Source organism: Perca flavescens, chromosome 22, assembly GCF_004354835.1.
Source record: "Perca flavescens isolate YP-PL-M2 chromosome 22, PFLA_1.0, whole genome shotgun sequence".
NCBI lineage: Eukaryota > Metazoa > Chordata > Actinopteri > Perciformes > Percidae > Perca > Perca flavescens.
The window spans coordinates 6,427,254-6,448,184 of record NC_041352.1 but is presented as its reverse complement, the minus strand read 5'-3'; the positions used below and the strand labels follow the sequence as shown (position 1 = coordinate 6,448,184).

Below are 20,931 nucleotides of genomic sequence, written 5' to 3'. Positions count from 1 at the left end.
CATTGGACACACACACACAGACTTTGATAAGAGAAAATAAAAGGCTTGAAAGACAAACCGAGCAAGCCAGGAAGATAAATTCGGGAAGAGAAGCGTGAAGAGGGGAATGAACAGATAGAAGACATGACTGACAGAGCGTTGCAGAAATAACAGGAAATACTGACTCACACGTCAGCAAAATAGATACATTTAAGGCTGAAAACAATTTTCTGAAACGGTGGTATAGCATAATTTCCATGCATCTGTATTTCTGCCAAAAGATCTTCATTTCCATACAATAACCTCTTTATCGTAAACGGGGGGGCAGATACAATGATCTAAGATTGGTGTACAATTTATATACCTGCAAATTGTTTTTCATTTTCATTATTTTGGTATGGCCATGCAGAGCGTCACCGAAACGGAACATCCTTCAACCTGACGGTGCCTTCTTTGCTCAGCTCGGAGACATAAGAGGCGTAGAAGTATCTGGTGAGAATCATTTTTCCTCCGTCTCGCCCGTGGCGCTGTGCCCCTACGGGGGCTGGGCCTGATGTCATGAATAAATGCATGTCATGCTTCCACGGTGCGGGACACTTTCCCACCCGCCATGAACCATTTCGACTCCCATCCTGCATCACTGTTTTCACACCGTTGCTGAAAAAATTAGGCCTGACACACACACACACACCTTTCCTCCCTAATCGATTGGTTCAATGTGCGCCACCCCTTGTCCAATGAGGTGAAAGCGCAGATATGTCATATCTCGCTGTGACAGTCAGGCAGAGTCTCTGTAAAAGGCAGTGGAATGTGCAACTGCATGAAGGGTTGTGTTATATTGAAGGCACATGCCATATCATGAACCCCCAAGATGGTGTGAATCCAAAGGGGGTGCTTATCTTACGCATTCATTGATGAATCTCAGGTTGGAGTTTTCCTCTATAAACTCATAAAGAAAAATGCTATTCTGAGGATGCGTCAAATTGTAGATTCTAGTTTAAAAGAGCTCCGGCTGAGCAGGTAAAGTGCTGACTGACATCACAGGTTGTGGATAATGAGTTCCGCGGGGAGGGAGATAATCGGCTGGCGGTGGCCGGAGGCTGGATGAACGACGGGAGAACATCCTCCCATACCTCTCTTGGGTTGGTGTCCCTGGGAACCAGTGGTGGGGACATTACGCCGAGGCCACCCGGCAATAACAAATGCCCCTTTAATGCCTGTTAACGATCGCTGGGTCACAGTGTGATTCCCGGGGAGGAGAAGAAAACTCGCTCCCTTTTTCTTACTCTGACTTATTGGATTTTTTTTTTTTTACAAGGTATCTGTGTGTGTCACCCCAGGTAGAGAGTGTTTACTCACCACAGCTGAAGCAACACTTTGCTAGCGAGGAGGCCAGACAAATCCGACAGCCTTGCCTTCCTAATGAAGCACTATTAAAATGACATGCCACTGTCAGGGTTTAGCCCCAGGTGAAGCACTGTGTAGAAACCATGCACTGCTTCATATTGACATGCCTTTGCATTGGACAGGGATAGGAGAAGATAGAAATACAGGAATGTGTGAGTGGGAGTGCGTTAGTCCGAACTTTCTGCTGTGTATTGCCATCAATAAGACGATGATAATAACGTCTCTTTGAGATAATTTTTTTATGGTGCTTTATAGATTATAACCATGAAATGCAGTAGGTAGAGGCTTAGTTATTTATTTTCTTCCCGACTACGACAAATACAGTTTCGGGGGATGGGGGCTCAGACTCCACATCACATCATATACTGCGGGGGACTTCGCTCTGGGAGATTTGGATTAACTTTCAGGTTGGCCGAGCAGAAACCATAATGATTCTCTCTGTCTGCCCTTGAAATTATCTTCTCATCACTTACTCAAATTGATAGATGCAGTTACTTTTTTCTTTCAGGCTCACCTGTTCCATTTGCAGATTTGACTAATGCCAAGAGATTTAACACCTCATACGCGAGGTTGAACCAGGTGGTCCATCACATCCCTGCGTTCACTTTGAAAACCCACACATTTTAGGAGTAGGAATAGACCGCTATTTCTGATGTCTTGTCTCCCTAAGTCAGCAACTTCCTGTGACCAAACCACAAATTCCCCACGGAAGATGTCAAAACAGATTAGCTTCTCTCAAATCTATTCCCCAGATTAAATGATTGTAACAATCAAACTGGCTTTGACGCTTTGCATAATTTACTTTTTCTCCCTCTTTTGAAATAATGTCTTTGACTTTTTACTCGTCTGTTGTGCTGCAGCCTTGAAGTATTATTACCCTGTAAATCGATAAAGATGATATATGAGGCATCCACTGCTAGTGGTATAAACCCTTCTGTTTTCTGTGATATATGAGGATGTATCATATTGAATGGAGTACCTACTGTATTTACTGACTTCTTTTATTGTAAAAGCAGACACATACAACAAAGCCAGCTACTCAGTAATATGCCTAATGTGCACCAGTATTTGAAAACATTTGATTTTATGAGATGCTGTCGGCAGAAGTCAGGACACTTTGATTGAGCATTTCAATTTCACTCTCAATGTTTCATCGCATCAGTGGCAGTCACAACATTAATAAAGCATATATTATATATGACTGACGCATGTTAGATTACATGCCACACAAATGAGGGTTGATGGCCAAAATAAGTAAACAGTAGAGTGTGAGTTGATCACTAACTACAGTCAAATATAAACATTAGGTATAAACAGTAGGCATAAGGATTGACTGTATCATTAAAAACAATATGTCAAGAATAATTGTCCATTTCAAATAGCTATTTGAACATTTATGTACTATCTAATAATAAATAATGTCGTCAATATTCCCAGGTTGTAATTATACTGCAGTGCAGCAATATTAAAAAGAAACTGGTCAGACCTTTGGGCCTAAACAAGTAACTCTTTCCCAAACTGCAAGGTACTGTAGTTACTCCATTGTCATTCTACCCATGTGTTGCGGCTGCCAATCAATATCTTATTATCAAGCCTCATCAACCTCACTCTCAATACAACTAGCCTGATGCCAGCCCAGATTAATGCCAAGGATGCCAATACTGGCTCAAGAGTTTTACAGAAACAGCTTCTCCTTCGACACTGATTAACTCCAAATCATTACTGTTTTTTATTGGATTTTCTCAAATGAGACACTTATCTCCCAGAGACAGGTATACAAGTCAATACAGTTTGCAGTTTTTATACCCACACTTGTACCAGCGATTTCTGTATTTTCCTGCTGAGAAAATGTTGAGCGTAGAAATATTACATTAGGGTTTGTGCGTCAGTGGAGGTTTGGCGGCTAATCCTGTGTTCCAGCACGGCCCCCACTGGCAGAGCAGAGCCATGTTGTGAACCAGCAAGTGTCCCGATAGCCTTCTAATAGCTCCGGTAGTATCGTCCATTTCCTCCGCCTCCGCTTTGATGTGGTCCCTCCTTCTCAGGCCACCGGCGATGGGGGAATAGCGGGAGCTGCTGCATGCCCAGGGTCCTGCTCAGTCTAATCCGCCAATATGTTTCACTATGACAAATCCCTCACTGTATTGATGTTGATCCAGAAGAAGAAGAAGAAAAAAAAGTTGATGGCAGAAGTTTGTCTCCCCTTAGGTTATTTTATGTTTTTTTGGGGGGGGTGTCGGAGCAAAAAGAGACTAAGAAATAAATTGGAAGAGGAAAAGAGGAAGGTGAATTTTCCTCTGGAAGTTAATGAAAGTCCTTGAAGTGAGGCGAGGGAAGCTGTCACCTGCCCTGAAGACAGATAGCAGGCTCACTATTATTAGCATTCCCAGCCCCAGCCTGGAGTTTTATGCCTTACTAGAGCCATTTGTTGATTAATTAATCAGGTAATGTATGCTATATGTGCTACAAAAGCACCCACACTTGCTCCCTTGGCCTCTCCTGGGCTCTCTGCACAACCATAGACCAGAATCTCCTACCAGGCTACAGCTACACATTCGGGAAAATTACAAGTCTAAAGCAGCCACTACCAAAGAGAGCCCATTTGCACAAAGGTCCTTGCTGCTTCTAATATTAGGTAAAATAATAAACATCCATGAGGGATTTTTCATGAAAATATTCACTTTCACCGGCCCAAAGTCAACCTTGTCTGATGTAAGTTTTTTCAGCTTTCGGAGAAAGTTTTCAAACTGTCAAATAAAGCTCAGCTATGAGGAAGGTAAAAATAAACTGTGATTGAAGCACCGTGGGGCTGGGAGACTGCAGAGCTTAATGCTTTTTCCTGGTCTTCTGTCTGAAATTGAATGGGACCGTTTAAAAAAGCCCATGTGGAACATCATAATCAATGTCTGTGTTTACAATGCAAGAAAATCGAGTTATGTTATGTAATACAAACAGTCAATAAAAATCCAGTCCTTTTCTGTGATTATATTTATTGAATTTCTTCTCATGTCCCTCATCCCCATATACTTTCTGCTATTGCCTTGTCTTTACAATCATCAAATGTGTTCATATAAGTGGCCTGGTTTCCACCAACCTGACAATCATATCGCAGTATTTTAGAAAGTTTTTATTGAGTTTTCACATTTGAAACTAGAAACATATGACATTAATACAGAAACAAAAAACAAAACTAGAGGCCATGCTGTGACGGGATCACACCAGCCGCAATGCCAAATCAGACCAGGGGCATTAAGTGGGGGGCGCCCTTCCCTACTTCCTACCCCCTTCTGACACCCTTGCTCAACCCTCTCAACTATAACTCTACCTGTTAGGTTTCGCGATTGTATCTTGCACGGTTGCGATGTTATTGCCGTGACAAAATCTGACTGGCATCATTGGGTAATTAGAAATATATGCAATTCCTATAATCCCAAGTTTAAAGAGGTTTCCTTTTCAGCATCTATTTATTTAAGTGGTTCACTTTTCCCAACTTGTTCAGCTTTTCTTCAAGCTATATTTTACCCAAATATCTGTCCTTTCCTTATGTAATCTCTTTAACCTTCCTGAGATACTCTACAGTGCAGTTATATACAATTATTCATAATTGTTTTATTGTCCCAAAAACACTTTTTTTGCAGCCTTGGTATGATTTGCTTACCTTGAACGGCAGCTGGATTCTCGCAACATCACGAGATCACACTAGAATCACGGAATCACATACCACACGAAAATCCATTTTGTCAGGGTTCAAGTAATGCGTTTGTGTCTGAACTACCAGCTCACTGGACCAATCAGCATCCTGTTAGGAGCTACTGGCAGCTACGGGCGAGGTTTAGGTGTGTGTGACTGCCGCAACTGTTCGTTCAAAACAACAATGGTGGACGTGATAGACAGATGGTTTATCTAATCACCTGCAAGGTATTTTTTGAGAATGCCTGCCCTTTTCCAAACAGTTTCCAATTATGGCTTCTCAGATGGTTCTGTGTAACAAACCATCTGACTCCTCAGGTTAATGATTTGCCTCCAGGTCACCACAAGCCCCCACTGCTTGCTGGGAGGCTAGTTGGATGCATTTGATTTGGGTTCTTCCATCAGAACTCTTTTCAGACCCGTCAGTTAGAGCTGTGTTAAACACATTTTGTACCTCCTTGTGCTGAGATTTTTATATTTAACTCTGACTCCCATTTGGTATTTATGTATAGCAAGTGTTGAGCCTCCCCTGCTTCCCCCATGATTAAAGGCTGATATGCCCCAATGCCTCCCCTGGTGCATCCACAATAGCCTTAATTATACCATTAATGTCCGTGCAGTGACCAATCCTCACCTATTTCATGAAACAATCTCTCAAGTGTAATTATAGAATAATAAATAAATTGTTTAACCTGTAAACATGGTGTCCAAATGGTTGCATTCTCCATATGCATATTTAATTAGGGTTTTCATGCCCATACATATTGAAAACCACACACCATAGGTCAAAGTAGACAAGTAAAACTGTATTTTCTGCATATGCTGTACAGATGTGCTTTTATCTCCATGTGCAAATCATGTGCACGTCCTGGATATCTGTCTGTAGTACTTCCTTTTTCTGTATCCTGTCATTTTGCATTTCCTTCACAGGTGGCACCAATGGGGATCAGCAGGAAATGACATCATACTTTCATGATATGGCATTTCCTGTTCTGTCTCATCAGAGCGTTTATCCTTTATCTCGAAGTCCTGTGCACATGTAAAAAAGTTGACAGCTGTTGTGTTATCCACGAGCACATTGTCATGAGTAATGAAGTCTCAGCCAGTGGAGTCAGTTAATAGAGTTGTCCACATATTTAGTTTGTGAGTGTGCAGCCCTGTAAATGTACTGCACTCCGTGTCAACTGCATAGCTCCTTTCATTTTCCATTCCTCATCATATTCTCACACCCCTCAGTCAGCCAGTCTCCAGTCATTTATTCACCCAGCACCCAGCTCGGTCGGCCTAAGGAATTTACGATCTTTGGATTGGCTTATTCTCACCTCGCTGTAAAGCTGTAACGGATTTACCGCCACCAGTTTGTCACTCCGTCATTAAAATGTAAAAGTTTGCGACGCTGCCTCGAAAGTTACAAATGATGCCGGCGAGCTCCGTTGTTTCCTCAACTTACAATTTGCCCGGTTGCAGGTAGTTTGTTCCCTCCTCGCTCAAAATTAAATCATGAGCTGTCACTGCTCCCATCACTCTAAGTAAACTCTACAGCTCAGGGAGGGAACGTGGAGCGCATCCTTACTTTTAAAAAGATTTTTCTTTTTCTTTTTTTTTTGCCATTTTCCACTTTCCAGACTTACTCTTAACACCACACACTGAATTGTTTCTGCTGTCCTGGATCGAGACTTGGCAGGGAGGGAATTCACCACGTTGAGTTATCTTTTGATATGGCTTGATGCATTTTGATTGCATTTATATGAAAAAAGCCAAGTTATTCTTTCAATAACGAATGGGTGCCGGGGGAGACTCCCCCTGAGCTGTCTTCCCAGTGCAATCCCGACCTGAAGATTTTGACAGTTTGACACTTTAATTTCCTACCGAGTATTTCACCTGAATTTCCCCGCACAAAGAAGGGACATGCTGCTGTAAAAATAAATGTCCATATTGGGTTGGAAATTATTAAAGTCTGGGCCTCAATTAAATCCTCTCTGCCGTTCTCTTTTACTCAGGTTTGGAAAGCACCGGAGGGATGAGCGACCAGGAGACAGGATGGAGAGAAAGGGCTCCAGTAAATCTAAAGCTGAGGACATGCAGGCGTCAGAGGAGGAGACCTTGCGGATGAGGCTGGAACAAGAGAGGTGAGTGCTCAGACAGAGCTTTGGCTCGCTAAAAGCTTCAACAATTAAGTCCCAGCTGAAAAAAAAGCACTGCTAACCGGGAAATTAGCAAACTACCTAATTAGCAAAATGGCGGAGCAAGGTTGGGAAATTCTGGGAAAGTACTCCGACGTCAATTTGTGAAAAGTCCCTTTCTTTTATATCAGTACATTAAATAGATCATTTATGGATTGTTGTTGCCTGTGCCATTCAGAGGCGCTGACCTCTTAATGGTGCTCGTAGGCCCCTGTGGATTTGACATGATGGAATGGTGCTCATTATAATAGTGAAATCGATGTGGCACTGCATTTGTCTACTCCTGCAGCTCGGCCAGGTTGTTAATCGCTCAAGAATACGCTGTTCGCTTTAATCCGCCCCTCTTGGCTCTGTGTCCTCTAGTGTTTGTGGACATCAGGACGTCAAGAAGAATAAGGCGAGCCATTGGTTTTGCCGCGTGCGCCTCATCCCTTAAAGACAAGCCCCATTTAATTCTCTCCACCAGGGAAGACGATATTGGTGGCAGGGTGAATAAAAGACAGCTTGCTGCCTCTATTGTTCTCCACCAGCCAAATGAACTCAGTAATCAAACTGCGGTGCGTAATGACAGCTAATTGAATAGAAACAATAGGGCTTGATACCGCTCCCTCTTACGGCGAAGGGAGAGAAGGATGGATGGCTGTCAAAAATGCATGGTACCACAAACACAAACAAGTGTGTGCACACACACACACACAAAAAACAAACACACAAGGCCCTCTCCCTTGCTGAATGGAACATCTGGAGGCCTTGCTCAAAAAGCTGTAGCGCATTTCTTTTTGGTATTCAACTATGACTTGCAGTGATGGTCTTCTCCACTGAGGGTGCGAGCCCCTCTGGCTGAGGGCCTAACACATTTCCCTCTGTGCACCCTGGAGACCAGCATGCCTGGCTTTCCATCCAGATCCGTCCCTTTTGAGAAGCTCCCAGACGACTGTCATGGTAAGCAGCAGAATCGACACAGACGCACAGTGGGCATGAGATATGTGGAGAACATGCCCCCCACAACCCCTCCCTCCCCACAAACACATACACACTATTTAGATCCTACTTCTTTTCTTTCACCGCTGTCACCCAATTTCTCCGTCTGCTACTTGTCTTGCAGCACGTTCTCATTCCCTGTCTTGTTTGTGTCCGTTCTGCATGTGTGAGCTCCGGTCTCAGCTGCCTGTGCAGGAGGGCAACCTAATTCTTTCCTTTTGTACCTGTTCCCAAATCCCATCACTCAGCCAGGCTGGGATTGTCCCTTGTTTAATGGAAAGAGAATCCGGAGGGAAATTGGGGTGGGTAATAATAAGCCAACCTGCCATGAAGACAAGTCGATATTCAAAGCATTAGGGTTCAGCAGGACGACAGCTCAGAAATCCATTACTTCTTGTATTTTTTGGTTGCAGTACTGCATTACTCCAAGGTGCTACATTTGATTGTCTTAGTTCTCTGCTTAGGGCAAACAATCTGATTGATTAGAGAGCTGCCCCAGAGACAGGACCATTTCAGAGTGCGTTCATGAAATTATGGATTGGACCGTAACAGGTTTTCGACGCTGGCAATCGTCAGCCAGCACAGTGTTTCAAGCACGACCCGGGATGGGCTGCAGCCAAACTCCCGGCTCGGCTGACATTAGCGATCATTAATTTCAGCAGACAGCAGCTTTTAGCAATTCAAAATAGGAGTCAGCAAAGAGGTGAGACAGATTAATTCATAAAAACCTGCCCTTTTTACCCTGCAATAAGGCAGCTATGGTTATATATTTAAAACTCTGACCTTGATATGATTCATGCAATTTATGGTTTGGTCTGCGGTCCTTGCAGCCACAACCCGTTTATTTTGTAGTACAAATGTTGCTTTGTTGATATCTTGTCAGCCTCTTATGGATGGAAGATGATAGAGAGGAGAGTACATAAAACTTTGACTGCATTGCTAGATAAAGCACAGTGCAGTGCATCCACTTGATGGAGGTGGTCATCAGCAGCATTTGTTTTGCTAAAATCTTTTATTTTATTTTATACAGCTCCTGTGATTGACTGTTTTCATGCCTCATCAAGGCGACATTAGCATCCGTGGTTAGGCTGATCTAAATCTTTGTTTATCCCAGCGGTGGCAGCCATTACTCTGGTCTCTTTATGCCTGTGGACAGCACCCAAGACACCCCTATCTGATTGGCTCATGTTGAGAGGACTGTGGAGACAACAAGCTCTCTGATTGGACCTTGGGTGGGTTGGAGAGCACCCGTTTCTGTGACTATGGCACTCATTCATACAAGGCCATGGGGGAGAAGGGAGAGAAAGAAAGAGACAGAGGGCAGGTGGTGTTGCTGGAGCTTCTATCAGTCTTTGACTTATCTCTGCACACGCTAGTCCTGAAACTATATTTTCCCGGCCAAAGAGGCAAGCACACAAAGACAACCTGACAATGTTCCTTCTTCATTTTCCGCCTGAACTGAACTCCATTCTCTCTGTCTTTCTCTGTGGCAGCTGATTATGATGTCCATTCTCTCTTATCTGCTTGGCTTCGGTTGGCTTCTAATCAGCGGGCAGCACTCCACTGCTACTCTCTGTGTACCCGCTCCCCAGACCACAGCAGAACACGTCACTGCTTTTTTTATCCTCGACAGTTGCCTGCTTCTTCTTGTTTGTTGACTTCCTGCTGACTCTAGACAAACAAAACCTGAGTAGTGATTCTGGAGTGGGTCAGTCGGCACAATTCATATTGACAAACCGCAAAACTGGATCAGGCATGAGAATGTGGTCTTTTCTTTAACAAAGGAGAAGTTCTTCTATTATACAATGTTCGGGATACACTGAAGTGCCACTAATAAAAAAGAAATAAGACAATTTGCTATAAGGCCCACCCTTTCTTTTTAGTTTTTTTATCACAGTGATTGTGGTGCCAACGTTATAATTCCACTTTGTCAAACCATCTCATTATTTCAGTGTCCTATTTGAGTCCCATTTGCATAGTGAGTTCAAAGGAAGCTCCAACTGGCTGATTGGGAAGTGTGATTACATTTGTAATTATATTGATACCTACAGCAAGTTAATGTGATTGTTAACACTGTGAATTAACACCACGGAAGTTGGACAATTATCTCTGTGATTGCATTATGCTGTTATGGGCCAAGGGTCAACACAAAAGATGGGCTATGGTAGGTTTGCGATTCTGCACAGACAGCTGCATGCAGTCATTTACTGCACTTTGATTAGCTTCAGATACATTCTGCACTTCAGAACAATGGAATAAGTTTTGGTGAGGCGGGATTGAAAAGAAAAATCTATTCAAGGCAGCTGGATGAGAAAGTAAAAGAGCAAATACATTCTGTTTCATCCACCACGGTAACAATGCATATTGAAGAGGCAGGCTTTCAAGCTTCTAAGTATGTTGACTTCAAAATGAGTGTCTGAGTACAGACAGCCCCCCCCTTCTTCTGCATCTCCCCCTTGCCTCCCTTGGGTAGCTTACACATTGACAAACATATGGAGAAGGAGTCTGCTGGCTTTGTTGGTCCAAAAAGCAGCCCTGTTAGATAAATAGTGAGATTTATTCAGTGTAGTGAGGAAGGACTTGAGGTGGGCTGACTCTTTGCTACCAGTTCACCCCAAGCCTGTCTACCAATATGATGTGTTAAAGTAATTACTTGATGTTACAGTCTTCTGCTTTAACATTCATGTGCTGAAATGAAGCTTCGGCAATGATATCATTGCAAATTCAGTTTTAGTTGATGTGAATGTATCCACAGTTAATTTAGTGAAAATGAATGACAGAAAAAATAACGGAGAACAGAAAAGTTGAAAGGGAGGAATGTTAAAGAAAACATATTGTCATCTGGCTGACACATAATTTTCTTGAAGACATGGCCAGTCACTGGATTAGGGGTTGAACTTGAACTGCCCTAAAAAACCTCATAGACTGTCTAGACTATCTTTTAGCCAGGAGGAAATTACTTTCCACAGCACTGTTATGAATAACAAGCAAGTAGGCATTGTTATTTTATTTAAAGGTACATGTGAGGTCAATTGTACTTCTAAGAATATGGAGTAAAACACAGACCACACATGGAGAAACTGAGCAGTTACTGATGTAATAGAGGAATTATCTTCTTTTTTGTCATCAGTCTAATTAAAAGGAAAATGAAAATCCACAGTTGGGCTGCAATGAAGCACTACAGCTCGATTGTCCCCTTTTTGAAATAAAATATCCCCGGGCTGGTTGCATTAAAAGCTACAGTGTCCTCTCTTCTCAAACGTTGTATCTTGTAAGAGGAGAGGAGAAGGGCTGGTAATTGGGGCTGTACAGTAATAATGTGTTTAGTGTGGGCAGCACTTTCCTCAATGTTAACATGCTGGGCCATTAATTGGCTAATGGAGTATATATGGTACAGCGCGGGGGTGGTCTCTCAGGAGAAAGTGGGGGAAGGAGAGTTGGAAGTGGAGCAGCAGTTGAAGGTTGCCTAAGAAGAACACAGTGAGCAGGTGTGGATGTAAGGTTATAGCTAATCAGCCTATTACAAAGCAATAAAATGGCTTTCAAATTCCAATCCTGTTCCCTACTAAATACATTCATAAACTACTAATTTGTGTGATGTTTTGCTGAACTCTGCATAGAAGTCATAGGGAGGAGGTTGTGGTGAATGGTTGGGTATTCAGGATTGGGGCCCTTTTTTTTAAATTTAACTATTATAGCTTAAACAAGTGAAATATGTTGACAGTAACTATTTTGCAAATTCTTTTAGCCACACAACTCTGTGAGGCTAAATGCTAATGTCACAGTGGTAACATGTTTACATTTAGTAAGTGTAATGTTTACCTTGGTCACCATCTAGTGTTTTAACATGCCAAATGGCCCTAAACTCAAAATACAGCTGAGGCTGATGGGAAAGTCATTAGTTTTGGAGGTATTTGGCGATGGACCAGATTATCTGATACATTTACATTTCGACCTCATGATGGCGCTGCATGAAAAGGATGATCAAAGTTGTACAATTCATCCTGAGGGGAACATGAATATGTGTGTAGGAAATCTCAACGCAATTCCCCCAACCTCATGGTGGCATTAGATCAAAATTCAAAAATGTTACCAAAGTTATTTGGATTCCTCCTCAGCAAACCATTTGGTGCCAACTTTTTTGGCAATCCATCTAGTAGATTAATTAAAGGTGCAATATGTAATACTGACAGCTAGTGTTTAAAATAGTTACTGCAGTATAAATTCAAAATACTGGAGAGAGTCGTCTCCCCCACCCCCTCCTCCTCAGACTCGAAGTTTATGGAGGTTACCAGGCTGAGACCGCAGCATCCATAGTCTCGCTTTGCCAGACCCTCCTTCAAAGCGCGCTAAAGTCGCTAACAACAATGTCGCTAGACGCTTGTCTCACATAACCAGACATTACTCCACAGCACAGCGGAGTAGCTAACGGTAGATGCTGGCTATATTGACAGTCATAGAAGCCCGTGCTCACGCAGAGCTCTGTACCCAACTGACAGACACACTTTTTCAGCTAAGAATTACGGTAGGAACCGCTAAAAGCACAACAACCTTGCCGTCCTCTCCAGCCGACTGAACACACTTTATTGGCTTAGAATTACGGCAACAATCGCTAAAAACACTGCAAACTCATAGGTTTACAGCCTCCCTCTCTTGGCTTAAAATAACTCACCATTGTCGGCTACGGTCGTTGGACAGGCTCCATCCATCCATCCATCCATCTTCGTCCGCTTATCCGGTGTCGGGTCGCGGGGGGAGCAGCTCCAGCAGGGGACCCCAAACTTCCCTTTCCCGAGCAACATTAACCAGCTCCGACTGGGGGATCCCGAGGCGTTCCCAGGCCAGGTTGGAGATATAATCCCTCCACCTAGTCCTGGGTCTTCCCCGAGGCCTCCTCCCAGCTGGACGTGCCTGGAACACCTCCCTAGGGAGGCGCCCAGGGGGCATCCTTACCAGATGCCCGAACCACCTCAACTGGCTCCTTTCGACGCAGGAGCAGCGGCTCTCTCCGAGCTCCTCACGGATGACTGAGCTTCTCACCCTATCTCTAAGGGAGACGCCAGCCACCCTCCTGAGGAAACCCATTTCGCCGCTTGTACCCTGGATCTCGTTCTTTCGGTCATGACCCAGCCTTCATGACCATAGGTGAGGGTAGGAACGAAAACTGACCGGTAGATCGAGAGCTTTGCCTTCTGGCTCAGCTCTCTTTTCGTCACAACGGTGCGATAGATTGAATGCAATACCGCACCCCTGCGCCCGATTCTCCGACCAATCTCCCGCTCCATTGTCCCCTCACTCGCGAACAAAACCCCAAGGTACTTGAACTCCTTCACTTGGGGTAAGGACTCATTCCCTACCTGGAGAAGGCATTCCATCGGTTTCCTGCTGAGAACCATGGCCTCCGATTTAGAGGTGCTGATCCTCATCCCAACCGCTTCACACTCGGTTGCGAACCGATCCAGTGAGTGCTGAAGGTCGCAGGCCGATGATGCCATCAGGACCACATCATCTGCAAAGAGCAGCGATGAGATCCCCAGCCCACCAAACTGCAACCCCTCCCCACCCCGACTACGCCTCGATATCCTGTCCATAAATATTACAAACAGGATTGGTGACAAAGCGCAGCCCTGGCGGAGGCCAACCCTCACCTGAAACGAGTCCGACTTACTACCGAGAACCCGGACACAGCTCTCACTTTGGTCATACAGAGATTGGATGGCCCTGAGTAGAGACCCCTCACCCCATACTCCCGCAGCACCTCCCACAGTATCTCCCGGGGGACCCGGTCATACGCCTTCTCCAAATCCACAAAACACATGTAGACCGGTTGGGCATACTCCCAGGCTCCCTCCAGGATCCTTGCGAGAGTGAAAAGCTGGTCCGTTGTTCCACGACCAGGACGGAATCCGCATTGTTCCTCCTCAACCCGAGGTTCGACTATCGGCCGAACCCTCCTTTCCAGCACCTTGGAGTAGACTTTACCAGGGAGGCTGAGAAGTGTGATACCCCTATAATTGGCACACACCCTCTGGTCCCCTTTTAAAAAGAGGAACCACCACCCCAGTCTGCCACTCCTTTGGCACCGTCCCAGACTTCCACGCAATGTTGAAGAGGCGTGTCAACCAGGACAGCCCCTCCACACCCAGAGCCTTGAGCATTTCTGGACGGATCTCATCAATCCCGGGGCTTTGCCACCGTGTAGTTGTTTGACTACATCAGTGACTTCCGCCTGGGAAATCGGCGACAATCCCCGTTATCCTCCAGCTCTGCCTCTAACATAGAGGGCGATTAGTCGGATTCAGGAGTTCCTCAAAGTGCTCCTTCCACCGCCCTATTACCTCCTCAGTGGAGGTCAACAGTGTCCCATCCTTACTGTACACAGCTTGGATGGTTCCCCTTCCCCTCCTGAGGTGGCGAACAGTTTTCCAGAAACACTTTGGTGCCGACCGAAAGTCCTTCTCCATGTCTTCTCCAAACTTCTCCCACACCCGCTGCTTTGCCTCTTTCACGGCAGAGGCTGCAGCCCTTCGGGCCCCTCGGTACCCTGCAACCGCCTCCGGAGTCCTCCGAGATAACATATCCCGGAAGGACTCCTTCTTCAGTCGGACGGCTTCCCTGACCACTGGTGTCCACCACGGTGTTCGTGGGTTACCGCCCCTTGAGGCACCTAAGATCCTAAGACCACAGCCTCGCCGCAGCTTCAGCAATGGAAACTTTGAACATTGTCCACTCGGGTTCAATGCCCCCAGCCTCCACAGGGATGCACGAAAAGCTCCGCCCGGAGGTGTGAGTTGAAAGTCTGTCGGACAGGGGCCTCCTCCAGACGTTCCCAATTTACCCGCACTACACGTTTGGGCTTACCAGGTCTGTCCAGAGTCTTCCCCACCCCTGACCCAACTCACCACCAGATGGTGATCGGTTGACAGCTCTGCCCCTCTCTTCACCCGAGTGTCCAAAACATACGGCCTCAGATCAGATGAAACGATTATGAAATCGATCATTGACCTTCGGCCTAGGGTGCTCTGGTACCAGGTACACTTATGAGCATCCCTATGTTCGAACATGGTGTTCGTTATAGACAATCCATGACTAGCACAGAAGTCCAACAACAAACAACCACTCTGGTTTAGATCAGGGAGGCCGTTCCTCCCAATCACGCCTCTCCAGGTGTCTCCATCATTGCCCACGTGTGCGTTGAAGTCCCCCAGCAGAACAATGGAGTCCCCCCACTGGAGCCCCATGCAGGACTCCAGTCAAGGTCTCCAAGAAGGCCGAATACTCCGAACTCCTGTTTGGTGCATATGGACAAACAACAGTCAGAGTTTTCCCCCACAACCCGCAGGCGAGGGAGGCGACCCTCTCGTCCACGGGGTAAACTCCAACACACAGGCGCCAGCCGGGGCTTGTGAGTATCCCCACACCCGCCCGGCGCCTCACACCCTGGGCAACTCCGGAGAAGAAAAGAGTCCAACCCCTATCCAGGAGTATGGTTCCAGAACCGAGACTGTGCGAGAGGTAAGCCCCACCAGATCTAACCGGTAGCGCTCCACCTCCCGCACCAGTTCCGGCTCCTTCCCCCCACAGAGAGGTGACGTTCCACGTCCCCAGAGCCAGCGTCTGCCGCCCGGGTCTGGTCCGTCGAGGCCCCTGACCTTCACTGCCACCCATGTGGCATCGCACCCGACCCCAACGGTTCCTCCCACAGGTGGTGGGCCCATGGGCTGGAGAGATGGGAGCCACGAGCTTGTTCGGGCTGTGCCCGGCCGGGCTCCGTGGCAAACCCGCCACCAGGCGCTCGCCGACAAGCCCGCCCGTCTGGGCCTGGCTCCAGACAGGGCCCCGGGCTTCCTCGGGCAGGGTCACTCCATCTCTACCTTGCTTCTTCATTGGGGTTTTTGAACCATTCTTTGTCTGGCCCCTCACCTGAGACCACTTTGCCTTGGGAGACCCTACCAGGAGCACAAAGCTCCAGACAACACAGCCCTCAGGTTCACAGAGACACACAAACCTCTCCACCACGATAAGGTGATGGTTCACGGAGAAGCGTTGGACAGGCTACACGTTGTAAACAGCCATGGCCCGCTTACCTGGTCCTCCGGTAACGTTAGCAGGGTTAGCAGGGTTAGCATGGTGGCGTTAGCCAGGACCAGTTGGGATCACATTTCTGGCTGTGTCTCACTTTGTTTTTGCGAGTAACATACCCTGGTACTTTCATTCAATGTGAGTACACAAATGTTGAAATGACATAAAATTAGCCTGAAGCTAATGCTTAAGCTACCTGTTCAGGAGGAAATTAGCCAACTCGGCGACCTTTTGGGCTCCAAGCTGTCTCCATCTTTCAAATACATCTCCAATATTTACCCGGGGTTTGTTACGTCTCTGGTCATGCAACTGTCAGAAACATGCCAGGGTTTTTTATAGGTCGGGTAGAATCTATCTCCGTTGAGCCAGTTTGTTTGTTTGCTGCTTTCATGGCTGTACTGACTATACAGCTGTAGCGCGCTGGGTTTACGTTTTTACAGGTATATCTGGCAACCCGGCCTGGCTGTCAGAATGGGCAGTTGATAACATCACACAGGTAATGTAGCATTTTATGTATGTAGCTGCCACAATGAGACCCACTGCCAACAAATCTAATTTCCTTGCGGGAGTCATCCCAAAGGGATCAATAAAGAGAAGTCTAAGTCTAAGTCTAACTGGTGGAAACTTAACACTATTGTATGATATACCAGCTTTTCTTTCTGATAGCTAGAACAAGTTGGAATAGGCCTCTCACTGCAGACTGACAGGTTTGGATTGTGGATATGTTTTATGCACAAACACACAGACGGACAGATCTTTTGTACGAACAAAAGAGCCATGACTTGTCCACAGAAAAATGTGAAGGACGTGATGAATAGAAACAAAAGCTTATTTTCAAAGGTGATGAGTGTATAAAAGAAACACAAGATACAGCACAAGATAGACCAGATGGTAATGAAACTAATGGCGACAGCATGACTCACATAGTATCTCATTTGGTATTTTAGCGCGTTAATATCCTTTTATTGAAATGCACCTATTAGCTTTATCCATGTCAGACTCCTGAGGCCTGGCAGAGAAGTCTCTCTCTTTTAGCTTCATGTCGCCAGTCTAGCCAAGGCCATTATCTCTTCCCAAATGTCAATATTGCCATTTTTATGAATCTGATTAGTCTATAAAACGCCAGAGGGTTTTGAGATCCCAACGGACTTCCGTGAACCTGTGGTAACATCATTGTCTGATCCTTCCTGGCAGAGATCTGACATCACTTTAGCCAGATGGCAGGTGAAAGGGCTTCTGGGAATTAGTGTTTTCTCCCTATGAGGCTTGTTTTCTATTTCCTGACAGGGCAAGCTAAAGTGAGACAACTCCGAGTGCACACAACTGTGCTGTGAGTTGATAATTTCCATAATGTACAGTACCTGGTCCGCGACAATGCAGAAATATACCAAACCAGCTTAGAGGCTTTATAGATGACTGCATATCATGCAACATTGCATCAGGCCTCCATCAAAATCTCATTCCGCAGATAATGCTCAGAAAATGGGATTTTGGACAGCTAAAAATAAACAAGGCAGTCTATGGGTAGGGTGTGGGAATTGGGTTAATTCGGCATTGAGTAATGGGGATTGTTTGAAATGTGATTACTGTTATTAAAATACACAGACATGGGAGAGAGAGTTAGGCTTGGGGGGATTCCAGCTCTCTTCCAAACCTGTCATTCATCTGTGAAGAGCAGCGGTGGGGGGGTCAGAGGTCAGTTATGACCCGAGGTAATAGGGAAGTCTATCACCAGTGGGAGGTTGCATTCTTGTATGCATGTGTGTGTGTGTGTGTGTGTGTGTGTGTGTGTGTGTGTGTGTGTGTGTGTGTGTGTGTGTGTGTGTGTGTGTGTGTGTGTGTGTGGATGTGTGTGTTACCGTACTGCAGGGATAAAACATCTGGAACCAGGCTGCTGCCAGGGTCACCGCAGTGGGAGGTCAAACCCCCGTCCTCAGCCCTTCTCCTTTCTACTCCCCACTGTCCACCTCCCTGCTCCTACAATGCCAGCTCTCCCCGCTCCCATGCAGCACCATGACTGAGTCTTGTTAGCTGCGGACAGATGGGCATTCACATGGAACCATTCTCTAAGACAGGAAAAGCCCTGTGAAAGGCTCTGTTGTGTGCAAGTGGTCCTGGGGAGAGGAGCAGCATGGAGGGAGAGGAAGGGGCTGAAAGGAGGAAGAGGAGGGCTGAATGTTTCCCTCCCTCCTCCTCTTGTTAGAAGACCTGAGGGATAAGATCAGTGCACCCGCTTCGGCCCTCTAATAGCTCATGGAAAGCCACATATTTGAATATGATGGCTTGTCTTCTCTCACTACAGTGGAATCATTTTTTCTCCATCCTCATTCCCTGTTACTCACTGTAAAAGAAGAAAGCCACTTTAAAAGTTTGAAGAGGAAAGACCTCTTCCTCCGGTGTGGACTGATCAATATCTGAGATTAAACTTTAAAATTGGAATGTAAGCCTCTCTGAGTCTTGGGTGGATTATTACAAAGGTCTTTTTTTTAATTATTTTTTACCCCATCTCTGCGTTGCCTCCTTACTGTACATTTCTTACCCACTTGCCACTCAATACCTCAAATACCATCAAGTGGTTGTTTTCTACCTATAGGTACATTTGTTTTTCACAAAGCAACATGTAATTCCTAAATTAGCATCTTTGTCTGAGTTCCTAGTCAAGCAATTTAGTAAAAACAACATGGAAACTGAATGTGTTTCCATGAGCAGAGCTGAAACAAATATTGTATATAGGCTTCCTAAGCATCAAAATAAACATTAAACTCCTTGGAAAATTTAGAAATAATCTTTTAAGAACAGATTAATATTGGGCAATTTGAAAAGGTTCTTTTGCACTAGCTAAAGTTGACCAAATACACAAAGGCCAAGAAAACGAATTGGCAATATTTTACAGACATTTCAAACCATCCAAGACCACTTTTAACTGCTTAAGAATTAATGAATTAATTTGTCAGGCTGATCATCTGAAACCTTTTGAAATTTGGCACTTCTGAGCATGATATTTAGTTTGCCAGATGATTGACACTTCTCTTAAATGTGTTTATCACAGAATACAGGCCAAGATGCGGGAGATTCGGGAAAAGCAGGCTAAGGAGAGGGAATATGCTGAGATCCAAGACATTGTCGGTGGTGCCTTCAGCTCAGATGAGGAGCACACCTACGCCGGCATCGGATCATTAGACTCGTCGGTGGACAGCAGCAGCATGGAGCCTCACAACCACCACTACCATCTCGTCCAGAGTCCCCAGAGCCCTCCCCTTCCCTTGAACCCACAGAACAACGGTCCACCCCTGGAGGCTGTGTACGCCCAGGTCAACAAGCCACGCAATGGACGCCCTGCAGCTCCAGACAGGTAGGGGGCGCCCAAAACATACTCCATGTGCAGGCGCTGCAAGGCGGTTGACTCAACATCCACAATACTCAAGGCTCAGCAGTATGCTTTGTAACTCTCTACCTTTCCTCGTTCATTCAAACGACACTAACTAGCTTTGGGCCTTGTGCTTATGCTTTGCAACAATCTAGTTCATTTACGCCTCATCTATAATTTATAAGCAGTGGTGTGATTATATTTGCTCACTTTTACTTGTGTTGCTCATGCTGCACAGAAAAGCAATGAATTTCACACAGGGTTATATCGCTGCCTCATCCCACAAGGAATTGCCCCGTGGCAGCAGGCAGAATCCACAGGCAAGGGAAAACAACAACAAGAGCCTATCAGTCATTCTCCATGTGCTGGAATTTAATATCATGCAGTCCTTTTTTCCATTATCCTTGGATCACAGCTAATCCTTCCCGGCCTCTCACACCTCTTTCAGAGAGTCACGCTGCATGTGACTTCAGCTTGTTTGTCGCTGGGGGATTGTATTGCTCATAACCTCCATGTCAACACAAATATTTGATGTGACTACAACGGCGCGCAGAGCTTTAGTTTCATATTACTGTATTGATAGCCGATTGCCAAAAAGTCTGCATAAAGTTATCACATATGTTTTATTTATGTATTTATTGTCTTTTATCGCTCCAGTAAATGGAGTGCAGCTTTACAACTTACTTTTCACGTAACAAAGCCTATCATACACCGTCGACAAAGTCCAACCAACAGTCCGCAAAACCTAAATCAATCCAGCGTTGGGATGACCAGTGAACCAGGGAACATGCTGGTGGAAATCTTCTACAAGGCATTTTAATTGTAGAGAATTGTAAAATGGATAAATAAATATTTTATCTTATTATCTCTTATTATTCACCATAACTTAACAGTGTATTTCTCTCAAATCATCTTAATCTTAATTGATCTATATTGTAGCATCTTGTTTTTGAAAAACCCAAAACTTATTTTGCTTTTATAAAATGTGTGTTCCCTCTGCTGAGTTGAAGGTGTTGTGAGGGCCACAGGTCTCCTGTACTGTAGGTCATATCCAGTGGTGACAAGTCAAGACATTTCTATCCCCATGGTCTCCCAGAACCTTTCAGGATGTTATTAATGGATCGGATAATACCTCCCTCCTGTGATTGACAGCTGTCACTTGGGGGCTTGTGACCTTTCACTGCTGGGCTCAGGTGGGGTGACCGGCTGCATGCGTTACCAAGCTGTGTGACCAAGAAACAG

At 45.4% G+C, this 20,931-nt stretch overlaps 1 protein-coding gene across 4 annotated transcripts in view; it reads left to right on the top strand.

The window, feature by feature from the left end:
- LOC114549067 (partitioning defective 3 homolog) overlaps positions 1-20,931 on the top strand; it is a 387,004-nt gene that overhangs the window by 283,762 nt on the left and 82,311 nt on the right. For all 4 annotated transcript variants that reach the window (XM_028569211.1, XM_028569212.1, XM_028569210.1 and 1 more), the window contains 2 exons: positions 7,077-7,205; positions 19,372-19,674. In XM_028569211.1, coding sequence (XP_028425012.1) covers positions 7,077-7,205; positions 19,372-19,674 — 432 coding nt within the window. The remainder of the gene's footprint in view (positions 1-7,076; positions 7,206-19,371; positions 19,675-20,931) is intronic.